Source organism: Lolium rigidum, chromosome 2, assembly GCF_022539505.1.
Source record: "Lolium rigidum isolate FL_2022 chromosome 2, APGP_CSIRO_Lrig_0.1, whole genome shotgun sequence".
NCBI classification, from domain to species: domain Eukaryota; kingdom Viridiplantae; phylum Streptophyta; class Magnoliopsida; order Poales; family Poaceae; genus Lolium; species Lolium rigidum.
Window position 1 is genome coordinate 121,627,236 of NC_061509.1, and position 17,496 is coordinate 121,644,731.

The window sequence follows — 17,496 nt, forward strand, 5'->3', positions numbered from 1 at the left end:
TCATCCAACAAGGGTAGCCTTGATACAAAGGGGATGAAACCCTAGGGAGACAAAGCTCAAATTCATGTTTAAGCATAAATCTTGTCTAAGGAGTAAAGGGGATGACCTAGGTGCTTATATAGAGGTCCAAGGCGACTTGGGTCGAATAGGTATGCGGTGGACCGACTCGGCCAGTTTCCGGTCGAGTCGAACTCGTGAAATCCGGTCAACCGGGCGCCAACCGGGCTGTAGACCGGGCCGGCCGGCGCCAGGGCCGGTCAACCGGGCGCCAGACCGGGAAGTTCGCAAAAGTCCCTCTGGTTGGCGTCGGTACGATGCCCGGTCGTCGCCGGGGTAGATCCGGTCTGGGGCCCGGCTCGACCGGCCCCGGGACCGGCCCGGCCGGCTCCGGGGCCCGGTTGGCCGGCCTCCGGCCAGGCTGGGCCTCTTCCTCCCGCCTCTTCTTCCTCTTCCTTCTTCTCTTCTTTCCTTCTTCTTCTTCCTTCTTCCTTGCACCATGGGAGTTCCTTCTCTCTTGGTCCTTGTCGATGTCGGCACCTATAGACACCATGATGATAGGCATGAGGTAGCATGCCATTCAAGTTGGTGTTGAGATCGACCATAGAGAGGAAGGAGTTCACCTTGACATATATGGCGGGGTTTTGTGTTGTTGGTCCACTTAGGGGACTCCTTGGCCATGGTGTAGCGTCGACGATAGGCGGGGCTGCACTTGACGGTCTTGAGGCGGAGGTGTGCGAAAGCCACCCCGCATCACAACATGAAGACTGGAACTACACCAACTGCACCGCCTGAAAAGTATGGCACAATATATCTACCTGACAATAGAACATGCAAGAAAAGTTATTAAATCCCGCAAGATAACAAGCTTTTAAAGCACCTTAAAAGAAGAGGCACGTATACATCTTTGAAAGACATACCACACAGGCTTAATATCAGGTCAAGCTGCATCAATATAAAAGAGATACTACATTATATCTCCTAAGAACAAGAAGATCTTGGAAAAACTAAGGAACACAGCATAGGTTTTTTAAAAGGAACAATTATCAACAAAATTGACAGAATGATGAAGCCGACACTTACAGTTGAGGACATGCTAAGACATGATACTATTAATTAAAGCATACTATCCTTCAAGACTTTTCGCATGATTCCTTGTTGGTGTTTCTTTGAGGTTTCAAAGAGAAAACAATATTTATGAAATCTTATTTTTTTCAACAAAATAAGCCTTTGCGCAGCTGCTTGGGAGTTTGGTGTTTTGCTTGCAACCACCAGTCTATAAGGGTCTCCTACCCATTTGGCACTCTTGCTATCATTCTGAGTCATGCCAGCACTTCATCCCAAGTTACCCTAGCAAAAGGCATTCAAGCATTAGGTGGCACATTGTTTTTGGGGCCTGGTAGGAGAGAAGGCATCATGCGTGGTGTTGTAGGCCATGTCTTGCTAGGCGCTCCACATTACTGTTTACATATTACTGACAAAGTCTGGGCAGCACCATGATGTAAAATAAAAAATATCAAGCAGAATTAACATTTATATCATAGATGTCAACGGAGGGAGCATGGTGATCAAGGTAGAATTCGAGATGAATGGCTGAGAATGTGGTGTAGCTTACCTTTTATATCTCTTCAAAATTGGACAAGAATAGGCTATACATCTTGCAGTCATGAGGCGCCACCGAGGCGGATATTTGCCCCTGAGCGGAGGATGACGAGTGCTGCACGAGAAGACGGAAATTGTTATTATGAACTCTGAAACCTGCAGTGCATTATTACAAAAGGCAAAGAGCTCTGAAGAAAGCGAGCTTACCACCCATAGATCACAGACAGTGACGGCGGCAGATGCAGGGAGCCCAACACTTGACCAATATGCAGTGATGGTTGCCTGGTACCCCTGCCTGTTCCACAGAACCACGGCTTTTCTGTTGCCGGTGAGCGGACCGGCCCATACCTACAAACAATTACGCAACTACAGACTTTGAATCATGCTATTATTTTTTTGTCTTGCTTTGATATGGCTCAAGCTTCGTCATGGAAGTCAGAACTAAGGGGTTTGAATTGAGCAATACCTTCAAACCATTATTAGATTGCACCTTCTTTCCTTGGACACCTAGGCTGTCTGTTATAAAAAAATGTTGTTTGAGTACACTGAAATCCAATTGGAAGAAGGCATCTTGGGCAAGTAAGTGGAAGATAATACTTGCCTTGGTTGACAGCGATGACCCCCGAGTTGCTGATTATGCCCTTTGTCGTCTGGCTCATCGAGCGCACATCCCACCCAATCAGAAGAGGAGCCTACACAACTCATACCAGGATCGCAGTGAGGAAATGCAAAAAAAATTGAGAATTGAAGCAACGTTATTAAATGCATATGGGGGACATGTGTACCTTGGCAAGTGCCCAGATGCTGAAGTGCGAGCGGTACTCAGCTTCAGTCATCCCACCGTTCCCAACTTCAAGCATGTCAGGATCTGAGATTGGAGCACAACATCAGTTCGAATCTAACAAATGGCTTGTCAATCTCCAATACTGGCACAGAGTTGTCTGAAACTCCTACCGTCCCATCCACCAGGTTCGGCGTAGGAGGCCCATTCATCATTCTGGTCCGCACGGGATGTCATGCTGAAGTAACAACGTAACTTACGATCAATCTTTCTAATTCCAGTAGCTACTTGACCAAAATTCTAGAGTTGATGAAATGAGCAGCACCTGTTCCAGTTGTCGGCGATGTCACCAGTTGTCCTCCAGCTATTACCCATGCCACCTGCCCATGTAGCAGGGTTGTTGTGGTGTTGTCTCCCCTAAACAGGGAACCGCAGTAGTGTGAATCAGCAATGCATGATGTTGCTACTGCCCATCCTAATATCTTATGAAGAGCAAACTCACCATTCACAGAGTGAGAATAAGATGTTCTTCTCGTATTTCCTGATGGCGTTGCTCATCTTAGTATATCTGCATGAGCCATGACAATTTACTTCGCAATCTAACACGTAAGACTCAATGCACTGGTATTGGTTGCAGTATTGTTAGGGCTAGTTTGGTCGCGCACGTAACATATCCCGGGGAATGAGAGCCCCCGGCTGGAATTCCCTCAACATGGGGGAAACGCTGGCTTCCCCTACCGCTACGGTAATTAAGCATGAGCCATTTGGTCAGCTGACGCAGGGAACGGCCGGGAATTTCAGAAAACAACCAAAATTCGAAAATAAGCTTAATATTGTACGCTTTTTCACAATAGATACTAAAGTTCAGGCATACAAATTAACCCAGAAATTATCAGGAATACTCACAGTCCAAAATACACAACATAGTCAACCAGACCAATATAAGCATACACCAATCTTTACATCTCCGGGTGAATAATGTTACACCAATCATAAATATAATTGCAAATAACCAACACGACATCATAGTAACTGCGACAGCATGGAAATAATGATATGTTCAGAAAAGAAAAGAAAATAAGGCATCAAGCATACATCAATCTCTACATCTCCAGGCAGAATTAATTAAAAGGTAGAAAGTCTTGCAGCAAATCTTAAAAAAAGAAACATCTTGCAGCAAATAATTAATACTGTCAATTATCTAAACTGCGCAAATCTTTATCTCGTTGCAGCAGACTAAACTTGAGTAGCATAGAAGTTTTTTAACATGAAATCCAATCTTTATCTCGTTGGCGACATCTCCATGAGCTTTTTTTTGCATTGCCTTCTTCTACTCCCTTGGTGGATCATCCATGTCTTCAAAATATAACAACAAATATTCAGTAGATGGCTCTGCTAAAATAATCTGCAGTCTAAATATGAAACTATGGATAAAGTGCAGTTTTACAATAAAGTGACACAGCTCAAGCTACACTAGGTACCAATACAATTATCCTTCTATCATTCATGTACTGCCACCATACAGTCAAGGTTCCAGGACAGATAGATAATTCTATGTTTTTACACAAACAAAAAGAACTTCAAATTGGAAGGAGACAACATGTTGTCAAAAAAAAAAAAAAAAGGAAATGAGATACATACAATCTACACCCGAAGCGACACCATTAGCAGGCACCTGTTAAATTAGAGAATGCTACCAATCTACAACCTTTTTTCCCAGGGATAAAAAACTAAATTTACAGGAATGGTGCAAGTGTGTATACTGTTGAAAGGACATAGTGGATCATGTCAAAATAAAGTGGATCATGTACTCTGTTGCAACGTGGTATGTTTAGATATAGATATGGACAAGTAAATACTTTGCAAAGCAGATAATAGGTAGAGCTGAACTGTTTGAGACGAAATACTAGCTTGCTCTTTTGAGTTCTGTAAAGTGTGGTGGCGTGAGGTGCGTAGCATAGGAAAAGAATGAATGATTTATACCTCCCAGTACTGAACCACGTTGAGCCGTTGGTCGAATAGAGGAAGCAGCAGCCAGCACTAAGATGAAATCGCCTCTGTACTTGTTGCCGCCCGCCGTCCCGTCCTTGCTTCCCCACCACAACTGCAAGATCGGGAGGAGTTAGTAATTAGCACGCCGGCCCTTCGTCGTCGGAGCTGGGGAGAAAAACAAGTGGTAGGAGGAGAAGCAGGAGAGGGCAAACCTTCAGCAGGAGATTGAGCCGGCGACGAGGAAGGCGATCAGATCTTGGATGAGGAAAACGACCCGATCTGAGCTCTCTCCAGTTGCTGCCGGAGAAGATCTTGGAGAGGGGAGAGGGGAGATGCGAGAGAGGTAGAGGATCTCGTCCGGTCCGAGATCTCGTCCGGTCGCCGTCGGAGGAAGGAGCGTCGCCGGAGGAAGGAGCGCTGCCTCCCTGTCACGAGACCCAGACGAGGAATGAGATCCACGACTCTCGACTCGCGGAATGGACGCCTAGGGAAAAGACGCGGAAGGGACGGGCTTCCTCTCCTCGTGGGCTGCCAAACGGCGCGGTAAGTTGACCCGGGCCAATTCGGCCCGGGGTTTCCTGGGCCAGGGAAAGGACGGGGAAACCCCAGGGAATCGTTGTAACCAAACGAGGCCTTATTGTAGTTGTCGTACTCCCTGGATTTGAGAAAGCAAGAAAACAAAGAACATCAGGATTTATTGTGTCGGTTTGGCATATGGCATTCGGTAAGTAGTTTTAAGGTGCATACCCAAGACAAGAAAGTTTTCACGTCTGACTCGGATCTGCAGTGTCGAATCTCGATCTGGTGGATACCAGGAAATTCTCCATCGTTCCCTTAAACCGTTCGGCTTTGCTCGGCTCTTGATGATATCCTCTTTCCCCTCTCTTTTCTGGTCATGGTGGCCGGATTGAAGGTGTGGGGATCTGGGGAGCGGCGCTGATGGGCGGCAAATCCTCATATCCGGAGAGGGTCGCTGGTGGTGTTGCTCCCCCGATCCGCTTGACCTACAATCCACGAAGGCCGGATTTAGGTCGTGGCGATGGGGAGATGTTTGGCCACTGCGTGATCTTGTTTCTGGCCAGGAGGAAGAGAGGGATATGGGTGGAGGTCGTCGGCGCTGTTGAGCGAGATGTGGGGGTGAGATGGGAGTGGGACTCCCACCGGGTGGGCCTAGAGCGACGGGACGCGGGGAAGGACGGGTGAGACGACGAAAGGGTAAGTCGTAGTGGCAGAATAGGGAACATCTTCCTCCTTTTTAAGTAGTGTAGATAACATAATATTAAACAAAAATATATAGAACCATGTTGTTAACTTTGGTTACATATATCGAGTTAATGAGACTTGCGAATAACTCTCCAATTGTTTCTATTAAGGCTGACCATAGTGCAAAGTATCATATAGTGGTATCATTGTCGGGGGATGATCCCCGGTAAGTCAAGACTATGAAAAATATGCCATGATAAACTATTTGTATACCGGATTAAAGATTAATCCGGATTCTGGAAGCTCAGTTTAGCAGTGCTAAGTTGATACAATCCGGTATAATAGGATGGGTATGGCGGAGTACGGGTAACCGGTGATATCTAAGCCGGAGATATGCCCAAGAGGAGAAATTGAAAGATACAAAGGGTAAGAAGCCAGTCCTCACATGTGAAGATATCGGGGATCCGACATAGGCTCAACTATAGCATGTCGGCACCCCGGTCCAAGATTCCCTCAAGGACCAAAGGACAAGGTGAGTGAAGCGGTTCAGCTTTAATCGAAGCCCTGAGGCCAAAGAGGAGGATGATGTAAAAGAGACCGGACGAGGCCATCAGGCCTATGATTAAAGACAGAAGCGTCATCCCTGTAGCCAAAGAAGCTTTACGAAGTAGCTTAGGTCAGTAAAGATACCCCTAGAGTTCCTTCTCTTGTAAGTCTCATCTCCCCTATATAAGGAGAGAAGGGGCACCCCTGCGCGGGGATCGAGGTTCAGTAGCCAATAGACTCTGGCTCGTAAGCCGTACGTCTTCAACCTCTAGCCTTTGGCCAAGTTCTTGAGATCAATACAAAGTTGTGTGTTTCCCACCTCTATCTTAACCCTCCTCTGGATCCTCTAGCGTACATCATGCCCCAACTTAAGTCATCCTATGTCATCTGTTGTTACACCACAACGACAGTTGGCGCCCACCGTGGGGCCAGCAGCTGCGCTTGCTGGAGTTCATATCCGGACGGGTCTCCTCACCTTCTTCGGCGAGCGTGTGGTATCTGGTCTCGTCCAGCGTCTCGGCGCTGTATTTCATCAACGACAACGCCGGCTGCTTCGCCAAGGGCGGCCGCTTCCCGAAGAACGGCCACATCAACGAGTTCGGCTAGCACCGTGTCTACCTTGGCACCGTGCCGAAGCCCCGGTACCCATCGCTGGTGTTGGTGGCGCCGGATCCACCAAGATCTGCGGCAGCCTGCGGGTCGCGCACCGACCGCACCGCCGGCAACGTCGAGGTGATGATGGCCGGCGCAGCTGGTGCAAGCAAATGAGCTGCAGAAGAAGGTGTTGGGCCTGCCAAGTCCGGGCGCCAGGCAAAACCCCCAACAGAGCGGGACGAGAACATCGTTGGCACCTCCAACGTGCCACCGGTGACAACTCCGCTACAAGATGCCATGAGCATGTTGGCCACGCCAATCGCGCCCAACGCCGATGTCACGACCACACAAGCCGAGCTGGAGGCGCAGCGCCAGGCGCTGCTTACCGGCGCAGAAGATATCGTCTGAGCCCAGTAGGAGCTCAACCTAACCCTCCGTGAGTATAATGCAGTGCATGGCTTTGCTTCAGTTAGCGCAAACCCTCTAGATTAGCTTGTAACCAGCTTAGAGGCTGTAACTTAGCTACTGATGTGGGAATTACCCTTCGGGTGACTAATGTTGCACTACCTCTTGCGGCCCAACCAGGGGCCCATGAAGGCACTCGATGGCCAGGTGGGCCACTACGTCGGTTCCAAAGGAGAATTCTTGAAGAACAAGACAAGGAAACGAAGAATACAAGGAAAGATTAGACCTAGGACTCTTTGTAACCTAGTCGTACCCGGACAGATCTCTCGAGACATGGCTCCCAATATAAGGGCCAGGAGAGGGGCTACCGAGGACACACGTAATCATAGTAATCTTAGCCACCACAAGTCTAGAACTAGGTCCTTGCAGAACTTAGTCTCTTGACGAGATCATAGCCGAAACCTTCGGCACCCCATTGTAACCCGATATTTTCATAATCAAGATCAGACAGGCAGGACGTAAGGGTTTTACCTCCTCGAGAGCCCCAAACCAGGGTAAATCGCTCTCCCCGCTTGTTTGATAACCGATGTCTCGTGTCAGCCTACAAGATTCCATCTATCCTAAGCCCCAAACGAAGGGCATTGCCGAGGAGTACCCTCGACAATTGGCGCCGTCTGTGGGAAGCCTGTCGGCACAAGGCAAGTCATCGGCAGTTCCAATTACGTCTGCAGCGTTCGTGCTAGAATCACCAATGCCACCAAGTCCAAGAAACTATGTTCGTTGCGGATCCTTTGAGTTCACACCACGCTCTGAGGTATCGCATCTGATCTTCGCGGAGTCGCGCGGCAACATGGATACTACTTTCGGTGGTGTCCACTTCATCATCGATTCCAGAGGATTTCTTCGCCTTCCTAGTTCAAGCGCGTCAAGCCCAAGAACTTCGGTTCCAGACGATATCGCGCCAGCAGCAGCTTTGGCGGTCCTGCCTGGGAACATTGGAGAGGGCAGTCGAAGCGGTTTCGGCAGCAAAGAGGAGCAAAGGAAAAGACGAAGGGATTCACGCCGCGAAGAACAAGAGCGAGTTGCGACTCGACCTCGACAGTATGAACGAGGATGTCACCACGCGCAGCCGAACAAAACTGTCTTCGCACACCTTATCTATCAGCCACGGAGCAGCTCGAGGCACCGTGTTACTTGCATTCTTACATCGACCCGAAGGATAGCCTTGAAAAATCCACTCATCTGCTTAGAAATTGTCGGCAGTTCCTCGAAGTTCGGCAGTTTTGCGATGATCTTACGGCCGAGACAGCAGAAAAAGCTCACCCGGTGGAAAAAAGGGTGGCATCCTATAGCTACCCATCGGAGCCATACATACCAGAAGGAGGAGACATGTATGTACCAACCAAAGTATTCCCAGCATCTCGAGGACAGGTCAACATGATCAATAAAACTAGTTTTTCGAAGAGAGAAGCCAAAAGTTTTCGCGAGAGGTGAAGTATGCAGAAGTTGCTATGACTGAGGTACCCGAATATATCACTTGTCAGACCAGAACATATCTTTTAGCAAGGCGGATCATTCCAAGACCTGGCGACGCTTCCCTAGTTCTTGAAGCATAGATTGGAGGTTACAACATGAGCAAGGTGTTCATGGATGGAGGAAGCGGTCTGAACTTGTTATTCGCCAGCACAATGAAAGCAATGGGACTAACAGTTGATATGCTAAAAGAATCTGATACAGGATTCCACGACATTATCACGACCCGACCCGCTTATCCCCTTGGCAAAATATCACTGGATGTAGTTTTCGGCACACCTAGCAACTTCAGAAAGGAGAAACTCGAATTCGAAGTGGTTGATTGGGAATCTCAATATCATGCCATCCTCGGCAGACTGGCGTTTGCCAAATTCATGGCGGTACCTCACTATGCATATCTAAAGCTGAAGATGCAAGGCAATAACGGGACAACAATAACCGTTCATGGAAGTTTTTCTATTTCAGATAACTGCGACCGGGATTTCCGGAAGATCGCCTCAAAGTTTGGCGCTAAGGAAGAGCTCAACGCACTCGATGTTGTTACAGATCACACGAAGCCACCAGCTGATAATCGGAACGTGAGGTCCGATGAATTCGATGTCGCAAAGGAGGCAAAGAAACATCAAGTGCACCCCTCTGACCTGAAGAAAACAGTCAACACTTCGGCAGGTCTTACTGTCGCATAGGAAAGCACGCTCATCGAGTTCCTCCGTGAGCGCTAGGAAATATTTGCATGGGAGCCATCCGACATGCCAGGTATTCCCAGGGAACTCGCTGAGCACGCCCTCAATGTTGACCCCAAAGCCAAACCCGTACAGCAGACGATGCGTCGCTTTTCAGAACCAAAAAGAAAAGCTATTGACGAAGAAGTTAATCGACTCCGCAAGGCCGGATTCATTCGGGAGCTCAAGGAAGCCGAGTGGGTAGCTAATCCAGTCATGGTACCGAAGAAGGATAAGACATCTCTTCGAATGTGTATCGATTACACAAGCCTCAACAAGCATTGCCCAAAGGATCACTTCCCGCTGCCCCTTATCGACCAGATAGTAGACTCCACAGCAAGCTGCGATCGTCTCTCTTTCCTCGATGCGTATTCCGGATATAATCAGATCAAACTCAAGAAAGAAGATCAAGAGTTAACCGCGTTCATAACTCCCCCACGGCGTTTACTGTTACAACGTTATGACTTTCGGGTTAAAAAACGCAGGTGCAACTAATCAGCGGTGTATGCAAGCTTCTCTCGGAGAACAAATGGGTAGGAATATCGAAGTTTACATCGAAGATATTGTGGTGAAAACCAAAAACGCAGTTACCCTCATTGACAATCTGCAAGAAACTTTCGACAATCTCGACAGATACAAAATAAATCTGAATCCGAAGAAATGTTTCTTCGGGGTGCCAGGAGGACAAGTACTCGGATACATCATCTCAGCTAGAGGAATAGAGGCCAATCCTCTGAAAATCAAAGCTATCCTTGACATGGAACCGCCGAAGAATTTGCATCAAGTGCAACAATTGGCTGGACGATTGGCAGCGCTTAGTAGATTTATCGCCAAATTGGGAGAAAAAGCTTTGCCCTTTTATCAGTTGATGAAGAAGTCAGAAAAGTTTGAGTGAACAGATGAGGCGCAGGAATCCTTTGATAACCCGAAGCAGATTCTGTCGACATCTCCAGTGCTCATGACTCCACATGAAAAGGAACCAATGCTCATGTATATATCTGCAACAATGCAGGTCTTTAGCACGGTCCTGGTTGTTGAGCGAGAAGAGACAGGGAGAACTCATGGTGTGCAACGACCTGTTTACTACCTCAGTGAGGTACTCACCCCAGCAAAGCAAAGATACCCTCATCACCACAAGTTAGCATATGTCGTATGGAGGACAGCGCGTAAGCTACGACACTACTTTACGGAACACCCGATCGTCGTGGTAAGCGAAGTACCATTGAAGAATATACTCACCAACCCGGAAGCTACGGGTAGAGTATCGCAATGGGCTATCGAGATAGCATCACACGACATAACTTGCGTCAATCGGACAGCAATCAAATCTCAGGTTCTCCCGGATTTCTTGGCTGATTGGATTCAATCGCAAACTCCGGCAGCACCCGATATTCTGGATCATGGACAATGTACTTCGATGGATCAAAGCGGAGTACAGGTGCAAGCGCAGGAGTAATATTGATCTCACCGCTGGGAGACAAGATGAGGTATATCCTACAGATGAACTTCTCGCTGCCGACAAATAATGAAGCAGAATACGAAGCACTGTTGCATGGAATGCGAATGGCTAAGGCGTGTGGAGCAACTCGCTTGGAAATCTATGGAGATTCAAATCTTGTGGTGCAGCAGTCGATGAACTTATGCGACGCAGTCAGTGACAACATGATCGCTTATCGTCAACTATACCAGAATATGGAAGCCAAATTTGAAGGGTGCGAGCTAAAACACATCGGCAGAGCTAGCAATGAGGAAGCCGACGCTCTAGCAAACATAGGGTCCACGTGTTCTCCTATTCCAGATGGATTATTTTATGAAGTTATTGCTCAGCGATCGATTAAGGAAAAAGTGTCGGCACTTCCGAAAGTATCGACTGAGGTTTCAGAAATTGAACTCCAAAAAGACGTCGAAGATCCTACGCTGCAATCTACAGAGCAGGTCCTTCTTCTTGAGCCTCTTTGGACTGAGCCTTTTCTAGCATATCTAATAGAACAAAGGCTGCAGGAGGATCCAGTGGAGGCCAGGCGTATCGTGTGGCGGTCTAAAGCCTTTACCATAGTGGACGGTGAACTTTAGAAGCGCAGTATCTCCGGTATCTTTCAAAGGTGCATCGCCATTACCGACGGAAAAGCTCTACAACGTGAGATATACGAAGGAACTTGTGGCCATCATGCAAGTAGTAGGGCCCTTGTAGCCAAAGCTTTCAGAGTAGGATTTTATTGGCCAACAGCAGCGTCTGACGCTCTAGACCTAGTACGGAAGTGCGCCAAAGCCGCACACTCCTGCAACGGATCTCATGTCCATACCTCTGGCTTGGCCCTTCGCGCAATGGGGACTCGATCAAGTTGGACCGCTGCCGAGATCATCGCCTGGGGGGCACACATATCTGTTGGTCGCAGTTGATAAGTTCACTAAATGGATCAAAGCTGTGCCAGTTAGAGATCAAAAAGCTGAAACTGTTGTCCAGTTCTTTAAGGGAATAACTTGTCATTACGGCATGCCTCACAGCATCGTTACAGACAATGGAACTAATTTCGATTCCAAGAAGTTTCGTAAATTCTGTGATGATGGCGGCATCAAACTGAAATTCGCTTCAGTTGCACATCCTCAAACCAATGGTCAAGTCGAAAGAATCAATGGCTTGGTATGCGATAGTATATGGAGCGTGGGTCGAAGAATTACCATCTGTACTTTGGAGCTTCCGAACTACACCAAATAGGTTGACCCAGTATACTCCGTTCTTCCTCGTTTATGGAGCCGAAGCAGTTCTACCAGCCGATGTTCGTTTTGAAGCTCCTCGGGTGACTGCATACACAGAAACAAACTCCATCCATGCATTGCCAGATGCTATAGACCTCCTTGATGAAGCTCGAGACATCGCCTTGGCAAGAACAATAGTGTATCAGCAGGCACTACGAAATTACTACAGCCGACGAGTACGAAATTGAAGCTTCAGTGTCGGTGATATGGTATTACGATTAAAGCAAGAGAGACCCCTGAAACTTGAATCTCCGTGGGAAGGGCCATTCATAATCACTAAAGTGATACTAGGAGGAGCTTATCGTCTTAAGAATCCTGCTTCAGGCGAGGACGTTGAAAATCCATTGAATGTTGCACACTTGCGACGATTCTACGCATAGGACTCACCTATCCTTTTTTTGCTACACGGCAGCTTCTTGGCCTGTCATATATTATGAATAAAATTCTTGGTTGGGCTTCCATCTTTTAAAGCTTATCACTCGAACGATTGTTTGGGTTCTCTTTTATTGGCTACTACTCCCATCGGGAGCTTCGGCTAAAACTAACGTGTTAACACAGCCAACTCGATAATAATCGAGAGCAGCAAGGAATTAATACAGTACCGATAATTAATTAATACTCCCATTGGGAGCTATGATTATCGATACGCAATAAACCACCCAAGCCTCAAGATAATTCACGAGTGATGCAGTCGATGGACATACTATTACTTACAAAAAGGCTCATACCGGTGCACCGTGTGACGAAGCCAAATACATAAAGCGCCTAAATCCCTCGTTCACTCGATGGGTGTCGCTCTTACGGAACTTACATATCGACTCTAGAAATAATGCAATTACAACAGAGTCGTCGGGTGAGCAGGCTGACTTGATCACTCAGCCGCCCTCGACAAAAACTTTCTAATCGAATTAACAAATTCAAAAAACAAATGATGTATAAAAACACACATCAAGGTACATATGGGATTACTCCTTGCAGCGCAAGGTCATTATGTAAAATATATATATACATAACTTCATGACAGGGCTCCTTGATCTTCTCGGGCCTTCAGATCCTCTCGATTCCTGTTTCCATCCGGGAGATAATAACATATGCAGGATGTCTGGCTATAGCATAATACTGGTATAATCTTCTATTGGCATTTGCTATGGCTTCCAAATCTAAGGTCGGGTGGCACGCTAAAACTGAAGCAAGAGCAAGTTCAGCCCCGGCCAGAAGTTCCTTCCGCACCAGCAACCGAATTCTTTCTGGAGTCTTGAATCGGTTGAACAAAGCAGATAAAGTCTCGGTTGCTTGATCTAATGGAAACATGGTTTTCCATACCATCGAGAGATGAGCATTATACTTGTCAAAATAGTAATGCACCTTTTCCGCTCGATGTTAAAATTTAGCCATGGCTACGGCTTTCGGTCGATTGGACCACAATTCATACTTCGGGTGTTCAACATCGGTCATTGCTTCGATCTTTTCATGGATTTGCCTATTCTCTTATGATTTATCGAAAGCCACAACTGTTGAAGTAAAAAAGCTAGTTAGCAAAAGGTCACCTAGCAAATAAGTCGACATAAATCAAAAGGTGGTCAGCTACTTACAGCTTAAGCTTTCAGTAGCAACACGGAGGCGATCCAGAGCATGTTGCTCGATTGCAGTAGCAATCTCGCTTTTCCTTTTCACCTATGCTGCCATAACATGAAGGTTGGTTGTGTCTTTGTTCAGTCGAGATATTTGATCGCGCAAACGACGGACAAGTTCAGATTCATCCCTAGGCGAAGAACTTAAAGAAGGATCAACACGGGAAGAAGTTGAAGGAATCGGCAGCACAATTCTCAACTCAGGAAAGCAAAGATAAAAACTCCCATCGGGAGCACATATATTACATCCAAAAGATTGTTGATACTGACAACAGAGCCAGTATAGAACAGGACAAGATTAAATTGTATCAGGATTCATTACAACAAAGGAGCAAGAATTCTATCAAGATTGAGCCGATGATGAGTCAGGTGCAGCCTTAGGCGCAACTTTGGTCTTCTCTTCATCAACTAACTTGAGGAGCTGGTTGGCGCATATCACTGCCAACTGTTTGAAAGGATCAAGGTTGACTAGGCATTGTTGTCGTCTACGGGCAGTGCCTTAGACAACTTTACCAAATCAGAAGCTAGCCCGTGCCCCATCAGCAGTTGGAAAGTAAGAACCGCCCCAAACAGACAGGAGCGTCGCTTAAGTACCTCTATAGCTTCAGAAGATTCGATGAAAAAAGTGTCTGCCATCTCGCCAAGGGTCTTGTTTTGGTTCACCTTCGGGAATATCATCGAAAATAACTTCGACAAAACCCCTTGGTTTTTTGCAAGAGACCTTGGACTTGGATGTTGGAGTCAGTGGCAAGCGAAAGGGCGTTAGACATGGAATCCTCCCGAAGCTTGCGGGCACGGTTGATAGGCATGTCGCAGCATCTGGAAAATCGCGACTCAGCAATCCAAAAGATAGTATTAGAAGAATATCATGCATCAAGTGAAAAGGAATTACTCAGCATGTTCGTGATGGATTCGCGAAGAGCGCCCTCTTTTTCATCTGCTGCAATGGAAGCTTCACGTGTGGCCTCTTGCTCATCCTTCATTTTCTTCTTCAGCTTCTTTAGCTCATCTTTCAGCAGGATGTTTTCATTCTGAGCATCGGCTGTAAGCTTGTTAGCTTCCAGCACTTGATCAGCCGAAATCTTGATGGCCTTACGAAACTGAGCATTTTCCGACTCTAGGCGGGTAAATTGATCAGAGAAATCTGCCACAACGTCAACTATGGCGAAAATCGGCTGCGAGAAAGAAGACGAAGAATCTCAGTTAAACGTTGAAATCCGGAGGTCAATCATAGAAGAATATCAAGCTGAATGATCTACTTACATGATCACGAGCAATTGAAGGAACGGGGGCACTGGCAGAAGGGTTAACCGTTGACACAGGAACCTTCGCCACAGTTGTCCTTGAAGGTGGCGTTGGATCAACAAGCGAAGGATTCGACTCCTTAGCTGACTCGGATCTTCCAGAAAATAATTTAGCTCTCTTTGCGAGAGGGACTTCATCATCATCGTCAGAACTGTTTGAAAATAAGAACATACATTAGATGAACCGAAGGGGATTAGTTACAAAGGAAGAAGTGGGGACTCACAAGTCTAAATCATCTTCGGCAGCAAAGAAGCCTGTTGAGCCCTTTACAACTGGAGGAGGCGACGCAGTTTCATCGGCATCATCATCTTGTCCGCTAGGACTCGATTCAGCCATCGTCATCAAGTCCTCGTTGATCCTCCTACGCCACACAGCCTTAGTGCGAGCATCTTCTTCGAGGACTTCGTCTCCTTGGGAGTCGCTATCCTCGAGACCGTGCTGCGCATCTTCGGTTTCTTCCGAATCATCATCTTCATCCTCTGGCTCTACCCCACTTTCGGGTGTAGGAGGGTAACACTGAGCAATGGTGGAAGCCTGTCGACAGATAAAGAAATTAGTAAAAGTTCGGATGAAGCAATAGAAACGACACTTGAAGCAAATGCGAAGAAGATTACCTTGGCTGGAAGATGGTTGAGATCAAATGGAGGGCGAGCCGAAGTCAGGACAATATTGTCCTTCTGGCTGAAACGAGTGAGGCGCCGCACCTCGTCACGGAGTTCTTCGTCAGACAGGTCGACTGAGCTGACCCTCGACTTATCATCTTTGCCGACATACATCCATAGCTGATGAGGCCGAGACATCAATGGTTGCACCTGACGTTTTAGAAACAGCGAGACCACCTCAGTACCGCACATTGTTAGACCTCCTGCATTCTTCAAGTCTAAGACCTGTTCATACAGCTGATCGGCTATGGCGTTTTCTTCGGCGGTTAAGATGTTTCGCCAGGATTTCTTCGGCGTAGCCACTAAGACATCTTCGAACAAAGGCAAGTTGGAGCGCCGTCCGTAAACTGGAATATCTCGCAGATAGAACCATTTCTGATGCCAGCCCTGGACTGATTCTTTCATCGGGTTATCGAGGTAATTAACCTCTTTTCTAACGACAAAGCCAACGCCGCCAACAACGGGGGGACCATCATTGCCGTTGTGGCGTTTGACGTAGAAGATTTTCCTCCACAAGCCCCAATGGGGGTCGATGCCAAGGAAGGCCTCGCACAAAGTAATGAAGATGGAAAGATGAAGAATGGAATTTGGGGTCAGCTGCCAGAGCTGAATCCCGTAGAAGAAGAGAAGGGAGCGAAGGAATTCATGCGCAGGAAGAGAGATCCCACGAAATAAGAAGGCAACGAACATAACAGTGAAGCCTTTAGGAGGCTTTGGACGAGAAGATGAACCTGGGATGCGGATGTCGTCATCGGCTGATGAGATGAAGCCAAGCGTGCGCAGCCTGTTCACGTCACGGTTGGAGATGGTGGAGGCGCACCAGTCGCGGCTGACCTTGCCAGCGCCCGAGGAAGCACCTGGTTCGTTGGTTCCCTTCTTCTTGCCCATGGTGGTTGAGTGCTTGGAAGCAGGAACAATGGTGGGAGAAGAGATTGAGGGGGAAGATGAGCAGTATGGAGGCGTAAAAAGTGAAAATGGTGAAAGGAACTTTATTTAGAGCGAGGATTGTTGGGAAATCGTGGCCATAACTCCAGCAATCGTGGGGAGGTGGACGAGGATCTGATCTTACACGTGTCCAAGTAAGAGAAACGGAACCGGCGGCCCATTACTCCCACTATGCACGGAAATTGAGGGGGCGCCTCGGTCAATGCACAAGCACTAGTGATTTCCTAAACTGACCACGCAGAAGTAGGGTGGGCCCGTGAGGTCACGTCCTGTCAATCAAACCGTAGCAGTTGCTACGTCACCAATGATGTCATCGATTCCACATGGAGCATTCGAAGGAAATTAAAACTATCGGGTGGATCGGCTTGAGTCTACACACGTATGCAAGTATCCGTGCCTAGACTCGGGGGCTACTCCCATCGGGAGCGCTGGACGCGCACCCGATAGAATTTAAGCTCGAAGAATTTCTTACAAGGGAGATTGTACCAGAGGTATCTAAAGAAAGATTGAGATATTCAAGTAATTTTGACTAAGTCTGCACTCGATTGCAAGCATCCGCGCCCAGACTCGGGGGCTACTCCCATCGGGAGTGCTGAAAGCACACCCAATAAAAGTTTTGGCTTCAAAGAAATTTTTGCATTCCAGGATCATGCCCGGGGACTTGATTCTGTGTAGGGTAGCATTGTTTTGCCATCGGCAGCTAACCAGCAAAGCTGGGCACGTTACTCGATATCCTTTACGTACTGAACCTTATTAAATCCCCGATATGAATGTATCGGATGACCTTGGAAATTTGTATAAAGCTTTCGGCAGAAGAAAAT

At 47.3% G+C, this 17,496-nt stretch overlaps 1 protein-coding gene across 1 annotated transcript; it reads right to left on the reverse strand.

Moving 5' to 3' along the window:
* Nucleotides 1-1,615: 1,615 nt before the first annotated feature.
* Nucleotides 1,616-2,784, reverse strand: LOC124690063 (alpha-galactosidase-like). Its single transcript, XM_047223501.1, has 6 exons — nt 2,706-2,784; nt 2,385-2,618; nt 2,201-2,291; nt 2,066-2,115; nt 1,807-1,947; nt 1,616-1,714 (listed from the first exon to the last, which is right to left on the reverse strand). The coding sequence occupies exons 2-6, from the start codon at nt 2,457-2,459 to the stop codon at nt 1,616-1,618; spliced, it is 456 nt and encodes a 151-aa protein (XP_047079457.1). The 5' UTR covers nt 2,460-2,618; nt 2,706-2,784.
* Nucleotides 2,785-17,496: the final 14,712 nt, after the last annotated feature.